At 35.1% G+C, this 14,467-nt stretch overlaps 2 protein-coding genes, 1 long non-coding RNA gene and 1 pseudogene across 6 annotated transcripts; 1 reads left to right on the top strand and 3 right to left on the bottom strand.

The window, feature by feature from the left end:
- Positions 1-1,580: 1,580 nt before the first annotated feature.
- On the bottom strand, positions 1,581-2,989 carry LOC105131660 (uncharacterized). Its single transcript, XR_843477.1, has 2 exons — positions 2,599-2,989; positions 1,581-2,514 (listed from the first exon to the last, which is right to left on the bottom strand). It is a non-coding gene; the product is annotated as an uncharacterized LOC105131660 (long non-coding RNA).
- Positions 2,990-8,068: 5,079 nt separating this feature from the next.
- On the top strand, positions 8,069-9,106 carry LOC105131661 (B-box zinc finger protein 32-like). Its single transcript, XM_011034736.1, has one exon. It carries the CDS (start codon positions 8,250-8,252, stop codon positions 9,000-9,002), a length of 753 nt encoding a protein of 250 aa, XP_011033038.1. The 5' UTR covers positions 8,069-8,249; the 3' UTR covers positions 9,003-9,106.
- A 1,357-nt stretch (positions 9,107-10,463) lies between these two features.
- Positions 10,464-12,367, bottom strand: LOC105131662 (F-box protein CPR30-like). 4 transcript variants are annotated; one of them, XM_011034737.1, is made up of 2 exons: positions 10,863-12,367; positions 10,464-10,692 (listed from the first exon to the last, which is right to left on the bottom strand). In XM_011034737.1, the coding sequence occupies exon 1, from the start codon at positions 12,105-12,107 to the stop codon at positions 10,878-10,880; it is 1,230 nt and encodes a 409-aa protein (XP_011033039.1). In that variant the 5' UTR covers positions 12,108-12,367; the 3' UTR covers positions 10,464-10,692; positions 10,863-10,877. The 4 variants fall into 4 exon arrangements, with proteins under 4 accessions (XP_011033039.1, XP_011033040.1, XP_011033042.1 ...); XM_011034738.1 differs by having other exon boundaries at positions 10,664-10,676; XM_011034740.1 differs by lacking the exon at positions 10,464-10,692 and adding an exon at positions 10,707-10,760.
- Positions 12,368-13,255: 888 nt separating this feature from the next.
- The window catches only part of LOC105131717 (F-box protein CPR30-like), a 5,892-nt pseudogene continuing 4,680 nt past the window's right edge, over positions 13,256-14,467 (bottom strand).

Below are 14,467 nucleotides of genomic sequence, written 5' to 3' on the forward strand. Positions count from 1 at the left end.
AAATATGGACCCAAGTGGACAAGAACTAGCACTGTTGTTAGCAGTTTAGAACCAAAATGGATGAAACAATATCAATGGGATGTTTTGGATCCATGCACAGTGATTGCTATCGGGGTTTTCGACAACAATAATTTACAAGCAGGGGAGGGATGGACAACTGATAGATTAATTGGCAAAGTAATCAGAATTCGGCTTTCTACACTTGAATTTGGTCGGATATATAAATATGCTTATCCTCTAGTAGCCTTGATGCCTGATGGGGTGAAGAAAATGGGAGAACTTCATTTCACTCTAAGATTTATCTATACTAAAGGTTCTGGTGATAAAATTTATCAATACATGCAGCCTATGCTTCCCAAACCAGCCTATACAAACCCAATGTCTGTGTACCAAATAGATAGTTTAAGGAACCAGGCTGTTCGTCACATAGCCATGAGACTTGCTCGTGCGGAACCACCATTAAGTAAAGAGGTGGTGGAGTCTATGTTGAGTGGACAGGGACCTGTATGGAGCATCCGGAGAGGAAAAGCTCATTTTCAGAGAGTGATGGAATGTTTGAAATTCTTCAAGACAGCTTTGATTTGGTTTGATGACCTACGCCAGTGGAAGAATTCAAGGACGACGATTGTCATGTTTGCAGCATTTTCAGTTTTTGTATATTATTCAGAGATCATAATTCCATCTTTCTTTGCCTTCCTCTTCTTGAAAGCTTTGCGCAACTATTTCAAGAGGCCTCGAGACATTCTATGTTTGGATACGAATCTATCACAAATTGAATCTGTGAATACTTTAGACTGGCAGGAGGAGCTGGACACATTCCCTTCATCTGCGCCATTTGAGGATTTGAGGCTCAGGTATGACAGATTGAGAGCCATTGGATACAGGATAGAAGAAACAGTAGGCGACTTGGCGACTCAATTGGAGAGGTTTCATGCTATATTTTCATGGAGGGATCGAAGAGCTACCTTAATCTTTACACTCTTCTGCCTAGTCGCTTGGATAGTGTTTTACCTCATGCCTTTCCGGTTACTTTTTTTCCTTTTTGGCACCTACCTGATGAGGTCTCCAAGATTTCGAGTTACTCTTCCACCGATACCTCAAAATGTATTCAGGAGGTTGCCTTCAAGAGACGATTGCTTGCTTTGATCTAGTAGTCTATCCATCATTAATGGATCAGACTTGGGGCGGTTTTTTATTTTATTTTTTACTACAAAAAATCTAAGATTGGTTGGTAACGCAAGGAGTTTTTAATTATAAATTTTGAGCAATGATGAATTTATTTTATTTTCTTACTGATTTGAGTCCTTTTGCATTGAGGCATGATATTGATACCTTGCCATGTTGCTATTTTTAATACAATAGCATCCATTCAATTTACACCATTTCAAGCATGCGTACACTTCCTGATTTTCTTTCTAAGTTCAGCGGCGGGGGAATACAGTGGAAAGAATCCTTGTTAACATGTGGTTTGCGTTAGAATCTGGAAGGGATGTTTAAGATGGAAAATGCATCTGCCCAGCTACAAAGATCTTACATATATCTTGTTTGTTCATGTAGCGAGTTACGAGGCTTCAACTCCAGGTGAAAGAACTGTAATTTTTTTTGCCCAACAGGTGGTTTCTAATTAAGAAAAACCAGTTCCTTAGGATGGTACAGTTGATACAAAGTCAACCATGCAATGTTTGACAGAAGGAAGATGCCTTCATTCGTCTCGTCTGATAATTTGCTTTTTAACAGAGGAAGCAGCCCATATACTATAAAATCTAAAATAACAGACTCTACTTTCCGATTCCAGTCCCACCAAGATTAGACTGAAAATTATGCTTCCCTGGAAATTCATTTGCTTCATCATCGCTTTCCATGTTGTTCATCCCATTCTTCTTCTTCTCCTTCTTCTCTGTTTGTTTCCAGTTTTTAGCACCGAGATCATGCTCTTTTCAGCTTCCATTTCCTTCATTAGTGACAATATCACGTGAAGTAGCACTAGAACTTGAAGCACCTCCCTCCAAAATTCTATTTTCTCCATCCACTATTTCAGGACTCTCCATAATCTTCATCCCTTTCTTCTTCTTTTCATTTTTGTTCTTGTCCAGACCAGCAACACGGGAAGAATGCTCCTTTGTTTCTTCATTGCCTGAAGAATTGTCAGTTGAGGTCGAACTTGCTTCATTCAATAAGACAAGACTCTCCACATGAGAGTCCAGGTAAAATTTACCTGCGGGAGCCAGTATTTTAGAGCCCCAAATTCTACAGCTCCCTTTTTTTTGTCTTCGAGTAAGAAATTAGCTCTCCATTCCAAGCAATAAAAACATCTCACCATTTTTCTTAAATCCAACAAAATCAGAAACCCGACCTTTCAAATGGTCAATATTGAAAACCTTAATCCAAGATTTGGCATCACCATACTCTTTCAGTGCCCGAATGGAATCATGTCCTTCCCTACAGAACCTTCTCTACAAGACAACCAATGAAAGCAATCCATCAAAAACAGTAACAATCAAGTCTATATGATCCCTGCAAAGCACACAATCCGGAATTATCATTTCCCCAATCTTCTCATCTACTAAATTAAAAACCACAATCACATTCAATGCACACCTTTGGGAACTCACAGTTGTCCATTGACAAGCTCTGTTCAGAAAAGCCGACCTTGAACCCCGACGGATGACGTGTTTGAAATCATTTTCCACCATTCTCCAGCATCCACTCTTCAGCAAGTGAAGCTCAATCAATGGTGGCAGTATTGTCTCCTTAATGCTCCAAATATACTATTCTCGCCGATTTATAGCCATGGTTGATGGTATCAAAACCAAACCCTAAAGAGGGCGCAAAGAATCCATAACACTAGAAACTAACACTTGGCTCGGGGATAGGCACCGTCTTTCTAATACTAGGATTCCACAAAGCAGCCCTGTGTTTTTGGGTAAACAATTGCTGCTGGGGGCATTGTTTCCTCTGCGAAAAATTATTGGGTGTGGCTTGGTAGCTAGATACAGTGTTGTTACGTTTAATTGTCAAGCTAAATCCAAAAATCTTTCAAAGGAGTCACTAGTGTTTGTTGGGTTTCGCTGGGTCAGACCCAAAACTATTTAAAAAAGCCTGAGTGTTCAGCCATATTTATTGAATTTAGATAGTGTATTGAATTTCAATATTCTTTGATCTTGAACTGTATTATAAATATAATTATTTTTTTATAATTGAAAGTATTTATATAAAAAAATATTATTATTTTTATTATAATTCTAAATATTAATATAAAAATATTATAATTTGTATTATAAATAGTATTGGGTTTTTTAATTTAATTATTTGTTTTATAAATATTTTTTTATATAATTTAAAATATTCATATAAATGTTATTATTTTTATTATAATTCAAAGTGTTAATATAAAAAATATTATTATTTATGTTAGAAATATTATAGGGTTTCTAAATATAATTAATATTATTGTTTTAAAATATTTGTGTTAGAAATAGTGCTATAAATATTATTATTTTTATTATAATTCAAAGTATTAAAAGAAAGAATATTATTTTCATGGTGTAAATATTACTATTTTAATTATAATTTAAAGTATTAAAATAAAAAAAATTATTATTTTAATTATGATTTTGCTAGTTTAGGCATTAGAATCTCATATTCTTTGGTCCTTTGTCAGGATCCATTTCATTTGGGTCTTGTTATGCTTTTAGGTCTAGCATCAAGATCCATTTCTCTTGAGTTTATAATTCAAAGTATTAATATTAAAAGCATTATAATTTGTATTATAAATATTCTTGGGTTTTTAAATTTAATTATTTATATTATAAATATTATATTGTATTATAAATATTATTATTCTTAATATTATTTGGGTTGTCATACTGACTTGAGTGTTAGGTTCAAACATGGACTCACTTTATTGAATCGGGTATCTAGACCACATTGTCCTGGTTCTGAACCCGAGCCCACCTTTTCTTAGGTTAGGCTTCCTCGCCTAAATTTCTTGGGTTCAGACAAAGACCTAGCCCTCTTGGGTCGAGACACGGACTCATTCCTTTTAGGTGCAACGACGATCTAAACCCCAATCCTTTTGGATCCTGCCAAGAATCGCTTTCCATTGTGTTCGCACATAAAAAGTCTGAACCATCTTCAGCACTAATACCAACCCAACACACTTTGGTCTGGATATGAATGGTCCTCACCTCTTGGGTCAGAAAATGGCCCAAACCCTAACTCACTTGGGTTTGGATATAGATTTATCCCCCACTCCTTTGGGTCCGAACACTGCCCCACCCAAACCCCTTGCGGGTGCTTGACTAAAACCCCAACTTGCTTGGGTCCCACTAAGGACCCCACCCCTTTGGTTTTGAATTGAACGGTCCCCATTTCCTTGGGTGTGGCCACAACTCTATCTCCAACGATCTTGGGTCCCGCTATAGACCTTATCCCTTTACGTTCAGACACAAAAGAATCTAAACCCCAACTTCTTTGGGTTTAGACACAACTCTACCCCTAACTCACTTACGACAGCCAAAAGCCCCACCTTTTAGGTCCGGACATGAACCCTCTTGGGTTTGGCCACGTACCCAAACCCCAATCGGTTGGGTGTGCCTTCACCCAAATCTTTTAGGTCAAGCTAGTACCTATACCCTAACCCTATATGTCTGGACACAAACCAATCCCACAATCCCCTTAGTCTAACCATGGACCCAAAGCCCCAACTACATTGGGTGTAGTCATGGATTTAAATCCTAACCCTTTTAGGTCCGGCCATTGACCACGATCTTTTTGGATTCGATCAAGGACCACACCCCTTTTCAGTTCAGACATGATTGGTCCACACCCTCTTAGTATAAATATTATTATTTTTATTATAATTTTATTGAATCCTCGTATAGGGTCTAAAAATATTGTGTTGTGCGTCAAAATCCAATAATCAAGACTCATTTCGCTTGGGTCTTGCATCAAGACCCATTTTTCCTAGGTCCTCTCACAAGATCCAGGAGCATTGAGTCCCGAGGTAGGACTGGATGTTTTTAAATATAAAAAATATTATAATTCATGTTATAAACTTTCTTAGATTTTTTAATATAATTATTATTTTTATAGTTCAAAGTATTCATATAAAAATATTATTATTTATATTATAAATATCATTATTTTTAATTATAATTCAAAGTCTTAATATAAAAATATTATAATTTAATATAAATATTATTATTTTTATTATAATTTTCTTGGGTCCTGACAAAGAGTTTAAAATAATTAGGTCGTGTGTCAAGATCCAAGAGTATTGGGTCTAGAGAAAGGGTCTCATATTTTTGGGTTTTAAGTTTTTAAATATTATTATTTGTTTTACAAATATTTTTATTTTTATTATAATTAATGATATTATTATTTGTATTATACATATTATTATTTTTATTATAATTAATATTATTAATAGAACAATTAATAAATTTTAAAAAATATCATTATCATTATCATTGATAAACTTAAAAAATATTATTATTGAAGAAAAATAATTAAAAAAATACAATTAAAAATACTCATGTAAAAAAGATAATTATTTGTTAATTTGATTTTCTCCTTGAAATTTGCGCGATTGTCTGGGCTCAACCACATTAAACATTCCACGCTAGTCAAAAGCAACCTGCTCATGGGATTTATGATTTATGATTTGAACTGATTTAATGGTTATAGTTAAAAATCTAGTTTATTTTTTTATATTTTTAAATAATATTATTTTATTTAAAAAATATAAATCAATATATTATAGCCTATTTTTAAACCAATCTAATTTAGAGTCTGTTTGAAATTATAATAATGATAATAGTTCAAATTTCAAAGTATTTTTTATTTAAAAATATATTAAAATATTGTTTTATATTTTAAAAAATTATTTTTAACATCATCACATCACAATAATTTTAAAAAAATATATAAAAATTTTAAAATTCTTTAAAAAATACAATTTAAATACATCTTTAAAAGCTTTTTGGGAACACGACAAATACCATGTTTGAAAAAAATTTAAATTTTTTATTAAAAATATTTTTTTATATATTTTGAATAGTTTTAATATGTTGTTTTAAAAATAATTTTAAAAATATAATTAAATATTATTTTGATATAAAAAAAAACATTTTAAAACGACCATGAATACAGAGGAACTCTTGATTCAAGATTAGAAAGGAACAACTGCCATCTCCCACCTCTAAGTTCATATGTTGTTCTTGCCACGTGGATGCTTATTCATTCTTAAAGATTTTGTATCTTGAGGACGGCATCCCTCTCTTGTGAAGCCATTTGTGTGGCTCAAAATAAAAGTATATAGGTATATCACAGGCTTGGGTTTTGCCACGTAACTGGATATCATGTTCCATTTTTGAAATTTCAACTTTGTAACTGGATCGTTTGATTACCCTATCACCATTTGACATATTGCTATTCAAATAAAATATTTATATGTATATATATATATATTGATTTAATATATCATGTTACAATTTTAAATTTTAAATTCAATAAAATAGTTTTACCCGCACAGAAAAATAAATCCTCTAATTTAACATGTGTGGTGAATAAAAAATGGAGTTGCTTGAATGAAAAAAATAAAAATAAATTAGTGGATGATCATACAGAACAAATGGGGGGAAAATATCTTATGCTTAACTTAAACCTTTTTGTTTGATTTATTCTCAGGATGCACCAAGACGATATGTTATTTAAAAAAAAGATTATATGAATTTATTTAAAAAATAGATTTGTTTTTATACCTCTCTCCTCATTATTTTAGTCAAATTATATTTATATTATTTATATATTTTTTTCTAAATCCCAAGTTACCAATCCTTAAATATATTTTTTACTTGGATTATTTAGATTTTTTCAATATTATCTTTTATGCTTTTCCAGCATCATCTAAAACCATCATTTTAGTGTTTTTCAGGTAAAAACCGTTTTAAATAATGATTTTAAAAACACTCCAAATGGTATAAGAAAAGGACAAATATAAAAAGAGACAGAAAAATAAAAATAAAAATCAACCAATCTCAGATGATCATTTGGCCGAATAAGTAAAACAATCAGGATTACTATCAATTAGTTATCGTAATTATTAACAATTACCCCGTACCTTTTTGTAAGAATGATAAATAATGAATGGTACAAGCTAGAATAATGCATGTCGTTTGAGGGGCAAAGCAGGAATCAAAGATTAAATTCGCATGACATCATGAAAAGGCTGTCACGTTATGGGACGAAGTATCGAATCAAGTCCTGAAGACGTTTTGAAATCTTGACACGTGTTTGTCTCCCCAGCCTCAGTCGCCAGACTCTTGGTTGAGAAGAACTGGGGATTTGCCCCTCAGATTGTTAGTTAATTAATTAAATCCTCTTGACTAATTTGCCCTACGACGGCTGTTTACTGTACAAATACAGAAACATAGTTATCGAGTATTTTCATCTTAGTAATAGTTTTTTTAAAAAACATTTTTTTAAAATATATTAAAATAATAATTTTTTATTTTTTAAAATATTTTAACATCATCACATTAAAATAATTTAAAATTTTTAAAAAATATAATTTGAAACACCTTACCGAACCAAATCTTAACCACACGCATATATGCTTTCTTAGTCGGTCACTCTTCTAAATCCCACAATAACACATGGAAAAAACACCCGAGCTAACATCTCAGAAAACGACGCTCCATCAAATTTGAAAACGACATGGTACGATATTTTTCTCAATCTAGCAAATGTCAACGTGATTACTAATTAGGCAAAAATAAGGTACCAGAATGCAAAAAGAGAAAAACAAGAGATTTTGAAACAAGGTTCACTAACACGTGGACAAAAGAGACTGAAATTTCGTAGCAGAGGGTCCGGATGGTTTAGAAATTTTAATTTGTGAACTAAATAAAAGAACAAATTCTAGAGGGTTAAAACTGGATACTCCTTTTGTTTTTAAGAGTAAAAATAAAATTTCCTGGCCAGCCCCCTGGTTCCGCCTCTGCATTGATGGACACCACCATATATTATATTAATATATAGACACGCACCGCCTAGATCTTCTAGCCCCCGTCCCCTCTCTCTATGCATTACCACCAACCACCATCTTCACTGCCGCTTCTCTCTCTTCTTAATTCTATCTTCAAACCCTTAAAGAAACTTTCACAATATCGCTCCAGCTTTCTTGATTTGCAATATTTTCGTCATCATACGTCGTTTGAAGCATCAAAATTGATGATAAAGAAGTAATGGCTGTTAAAGTCTGTGAGCTCTGCCAGAGAGAAGCTGTTCTCTACTGCGATTCAGATGCTGCGTTTCTTTGTTTCGAATGTGATTCTAACGTTCATAATGCTAACTTCGTTGTTTCCCGTCATCTCCGCCGTGTAATTTGCTCCGCTTGCAATTCTCTCACGGGAAGCTCAATCACCGGCACCGCCCCATCTCTTCGCCGTGTCACCTGCCTCTCTTGCTCGCCGGAAAACAAAGAACTGGACTCCATCTCCTGCTCTTCATCCTGTTCCAGTACTTTATCCTCTGCTTGCATTTCAACCACCGAAACGACGCGCTTTGAGAACACAAGAAAAGATGATCTAACCAGCTGCGTCACCAATATTCCGGCAAGATTTTCCGGGAGTAGGTTGAAGAGATCGAGAAATTTGAGGTCAGAGTGTGTTTTTGTGAATTGGTGCCAAAGGTTGGGGCTCAATGGTAATTTAGTGGTGAAGAGAGCCTCTCGGGCAATGGCGCTGTGCTTTGGGGGACTGGTTTTGCCGTTCAGAGTGAGGTTAGCGGCGTCGTTTTGGTTCGGGGTCAGATCATGTGGGGACAAGTCCGTTACAACGTGGCAGGATCTGAGGAGGCTAGAGGAGGTATCTGGGGTGCCGCGTAAGATGATATCGGCCGTTGAAATGAAGATTAAACATGCGCTGCGAAGCAGGAGATTGGAGCTGCATAAAAACATGGAAGAAGGATGGGCTGACTCGACTGACTGCTCTGCTTGAGCGGCACGTTCAGACTTCAGAGTATTGTAAAATAAGTTCACACGTGTGTGGAAATTAGGAATTTTCTATGTTTTCTAAGAGTTTTTATTTGTAAAGATTAACATCCGTTAAAAAAAATAAAGATATCTTGAGACAATTAAGAAAAATGACACGTGTTAAGCTAATCCGATCTCTTGCATAGTTTTAGATTTTAATTTTTCTTTGATAATGCTAATATTAAGAGTTCCACCGGGCAAGAAGTTCAATAATGCCATGTGGTGCTTTATAAAAATATAATTTAAATTGAAAAATGTTAAAATAATATTTTTTATTTAAATTATAAAAACACACTTAAATGATATTAATTTAATATTTTTAAAACAAAAAAATATTAAAATAGTATTTTTAATATTTTGAAAAATACTTTTCGCTTTTTCATATTTGTATAAACGTCCATGGCGTTACTATACTTCTTTTATTGGGCCATACTCTTCAATTTGTTAATATTAGCGAGTGTTTAATTACTATCTTTGAATTAAAAAAATAAAAAAACACATTTTAATGTATTTCTTGTTTTGTAAAAGATAGAGATCCATTATAAAATTAACTGTATAGAAATATATTTACTTTTATATCTTCATCTATGTTTTTATAAATAAATATGTTTACGTTATTTTTATATTTGTTTTTCTGTTTTTAATCAAATACAACCTTATTTCTCACAAAAAATAAAAATAATGAATTCCAACTTATTATTTGCAAATAATAAAAAAGAAGAAGGGAGGTGAATTCGGCAAGAGCAGCTCTCATCATGGCTTGCAAATGCATGCTGGCGTCGAAATTAAGCTCATTAATGTAACATCCAGGAAATATTCGGCAAATTAATTACATCCATACTTACAAATAAAAGATGGATGGATGCCCTTCAATTTCAATCTTTTACTTTTCACCATCGGCGCCTAACTTTCTCACTGAATACTTTACCAAAAAAATCCCATGCTTGGTCTAAAATTTATCTTGCCAATATTCAGCTTACGTTGTATCAGGTGGACCCCATTAACATTGTTCTATAATTAAACATTTGTCCTATTTGAGAAATTATAAAATGTTTGATAAATTTTATATTCAAGAGATTTAGGAATAAAATTAACGTGTTAAATAATGGATTAATATCTTAATTCAAGTAATTTGATTTATTTTTTTAATTAATATGTTTGATGGTTTGATATATAAAGCTTGATATCATGTGCTTGTTAAATCAAGATAACCGATAAATAATATATGTAAAAGATTTTTTAAATAGAAATAAGGAAGATATCTAATAGTAAAATTAATAAAAAGTGTAATAATATTCCCAGCAAAATACACCGAAAGTGAAGAATGAAATGATAATCATCAAGTAAAGGTAAATGTTATCAGCAATCGAACGTCAATTGCCATCAATCATTAACAAAAGATCCACAGCGCAAAGCAGCAAACAAATACGAAATGGAGTATTCTGAGAAAATTCATCTGCCAGCAAACTACAAATATATCTTCAGAAATTGCCAAAACAATGAGAAATAGTTTGAGCTGTGTCCAGGAAGACCAAGTAAATGTGAAGAGGCACTGACATCTAAAACTGATCCGAATACTACATTCCTTTCAAAAGACAGCAACCTCTGCAGTGCCTCTTTGTTCTTGCTCCATTAGTTGCTGCGTGTCCAGCAGCCTGCATGGAAGAGGGGTGATTACATGCATGAATGATGCAGCAAGATAAACTGATCAATCCACGACTGCCTTGTGAAAGAAGAAACATTAAAGAAAGAAAGAAAGAAAATTTAAAAAATCCCAACTCACATCAATCCCAACGGATAATTAAAACATTAAGAATATTGGTACCTTTTGCTGCTGAGTTTAGTTTGATTTATCAAGTAAAGCAAGACTCTCTACAAAGTAATCCGCGTAGCCATCGATTGACAGCTCCAGCCCCGTATCACGAATTCTCGGTTTCTGGGGATCAAAAGAAACTAACCGACTCCATGAATATCCTGCTATTAACATCTCTCCATTACTCCTATGAACCACTGGCCTTGCTATATGGAGCATTTCAATCTGGTATTTTATGGCCCATGATTCCCTCACATCATATTGGTTCATCACCCATATCTCACAAAGACATTTTCCGCTATACAGACCACAATTAAAGACGTTCACAGAAAGAGAGTCCTGGAACACTGACAATGACCTATCTGTCACCACTTTCCTCCGATCATCAAAACATTCAGGCAGCATTATCTCTCCGAATGATTCATTGCTTAAATTGAAAGATAATGCAAACACTTTGTTATGGCCCGGTAAAGGTAACGAACTGTTAATGTATCGCTCAATATTGATTTTGCCCTTTCGATATAGAAGCCAGTGAATAGCCCCGTTTACAATAGCCTGATTGTCATGGCGATAAAGGGTGATATCACGCAATGCCTCTTCGTTTTCAAGACTTCTACTGAAGAAATCAACGTTTTCATTCCAAGATCTTGAATTGAGAGAGTAAGACTGAAAAACAAATGGACGTTCGGCTGAACTACCAAGCCTCACAACCCTAGCAACCTTATAGTCATCGGTTCGTGGCTCATAGCCAATGCCTAATAAAGTAGTGGCAATTCTGGCATAGGACCTCGGTGGTGGAAGATGCAACGTTTTTCTAATAGATGGATTCCACAAAATAACACTTCCGCTGGCATCAAGTTTGGGATGTATACCCGAAAGACATACAACTCCATTACAAGAACCATTTACCTTAAAAGCATTAGGTTGACAAAAGTCCAATTGTAAGCACCTATCTAAAGAATCGTTATCAAGATGCAAAGAGACAGATGCTACAGGCTTTCCGACTCGAAGAATCAATTGCTTGGCTTTGGCAAAGTGTTTCTTGATGAAGTAAGGGGAAGTAATGAGGGAATTGCATGATTTCGATACACACCTGAATCTCAAAATAGATTTGATGGGTAATTTTAAGAGTATACTCATAACTACATCCTCTGGAATAGGATACTTTGTCACTTCTTCTTCTGCCATCTTTCCGTAAATGACTACCTCATCTGCGATAGGATCCTTCGTCACTTCTTCTGCCATCTTTCTGCCCATCAGAGAGAAAGAAAAGGTCGCAAGATTCTTTTCTTTTCTGGTCTGATAGAGGGACTTAATTGATTGCGAAATGCCTGTGGGGTGGGTGTTTTCTTGGTGATTGATGTCAAGAAAGAAGAAGGGAAAATGTGAGGGAACAAACGAGAGGGTCTCTGAGTCTTTTCTTGAGCTTCTTGGCTTCTTTTGCGATAAAAGAGGCTGAGAGAGGGAGGGAGAGAGAGAGAGAGAGAGAGGGGATTTGGTGGGAGAGAAATAGCAGAGGCGGGTAACGGTGACTGAGGAACCCATTACGGTGAAAGGCATAAAAAATTGGAGTCCTTGCATCTTTGCTGGGCTTTGAATTTTGAACTTGACAACATACAGCCCACCGCATTTAATCTCCAAATTTCATCACTTTTTTTTTAAGGAATATTTTGTTTTCGAATTTGTTAGGAATATGCAGGAGTATAATTTTGCCCTCAAATTCTCAATAATGTTTTCTCTAATTTACTTTTAATTTTTAATTTTTCCAAGCCCAAAATTCTATATTCTTTACACGTTCTGACATTGAATAGAATCATGGAGGAGGAAACGCAATTATAAATAAATAAATTCTTGAGCAGAGAGAGGGACCTCATAAATTGGGAAAATAATAGGACCATGTTAAGAGAATCTTAAGAGTAGAGGGACTAGGTTACGATTAATCCCGTCTGGGGACCAAAGGGCGTGTATCTTCTACTTACAACTGGCTTGCTACTGCTTTAAACCTAAACCATTCATTGTAAGAGAGTCATGTATTTTCACTGAATTCTCTAATTGGCTGGTGTTATCACAATTTCTATTATAAGGAGCATCGCCTCACACTTTTACACGCAATTTGAGATGCTATCCAGCCAAGTCACCACAGCCATAGAAACGAGTTGAGCTGCATTTTTATTGTCAGCATTCCTTGCCATCAATCATCGACAAGATCGACAGCGCAAAGCAGCAGCCGCACACCAGCACAAAAAGGCTGATATGAGGAGATATATCTACCAGAAAACTATAAATTCTTCAGAAATTGCCAGAACAATGAGAAATAGTTTGAGCTGTGTAAATGTGAAGAAGCATTAACATCTAAAACTGGTCCGAATACTACGTTCCCTTCCAAAGACAACCTCTCCAGTGCCTCTTTCTTCTTTTATTTAGGGTGCTCCATTAGTTGCTGCATGTCCAGCAGCCTGCATAGAAGAAGGGTGCTCCATTAGTTGCAGCGTGTCCAGCAGCTTGCATGGAAGAAGGGCGATTACATGCATGAATGATGCAACTGATCAATCCATGACTGCATTGTTGTGAAACAAAAATAGTTAAAGAAAAAAACATCCCAATTCATTTCAATCCCAAAGGACAGTTAAGGACATTAAGATCACACACGCACCTTTTTCTGCCGAGTCTAGTTTCATTTATCAAGTAAAGCAAGACTTTCTACAAAATAACCTGCGTAGCCATCGATTGACAGCTCCAGCCCCATATCACGAATTATCGGTTCCAGAGGTTGACATGAAACTACTCTATGAGGTCCGTATCCTGCCATTAATATCTCTCCGTTACTCCTCAGAACCACTGGCCTTGCTACATGCAGCATTTCAATCTGGCACAGTCTGGTCCATGATTCCCTCACACCATATTGTTCCATCACCCATATCTCACAATTATATCTTCTGCTATACGGACCACCCTCAAAGACATTAAAAGAAAGTAAGTCCTTGAACACTGAAATTGTCCTACATGTCACCACTTTGGTCGTATCATCAAAACATTCAGGCAGCCTTATCTCACCGAATGAATCATTGCTTAAATGGAAAGCCAGCACAAACACATCGTTATAAAGCATTAAGGGTGACCATCTGTTACTGGACATTTCCGTATCGATTTCGTCCCTACGATTTAAAAGCCAGTGAATAACCCCGTTTACTATAGCGATAAAGGGTGATGCTGCGCAACGCATCTTTGTTTTCAAGACTAATGCTGAAGAAATCAACGTTTTCATTCCATGATCCAGAATTGAGAGAGAAAAACTGGAAAACAAATGGATTCTCGGCTGAATTGCCAAGCCTCACAATCCTAGGAACCTTATAGTCATCACTTCTTGGATCATAGCCAAAGCCTAATAAAGTCGGGACTGTACTGGCAAATGACCTCGGAGGTGTAAGGCGCAAAGTTTTCTTAATTGACGGGTTCCACAAAATAAGCCTCCTGCTGCCATCAAACTCGGGATATCTACCCCTAAGACATACAACTCCATTACAAGAAGCAACTGTTGGGAATTCAGACCGGTGATGTACTGATATTTGCTCATAGGAGGCCAAGCACACTGACACAATATTTAACGTGGTTCGGCA

The sequence above is a fragment of the Populus euphratica genome, unplaced genomic scaffold, assembly GCF_000495115.2.
Source record: "Populus euphratica unplaced genomic scaffold, PopEup_1.0 scaffold24.1, whole genome shotgun sequence".
Taxonomy (NCBI): domain Eukaryota; kingdom Viridiplantae; phylum Streptophyta; class Magnoliopsida; order Malpighiales; family Salicaceae; genus Populus; species Populus euphratica.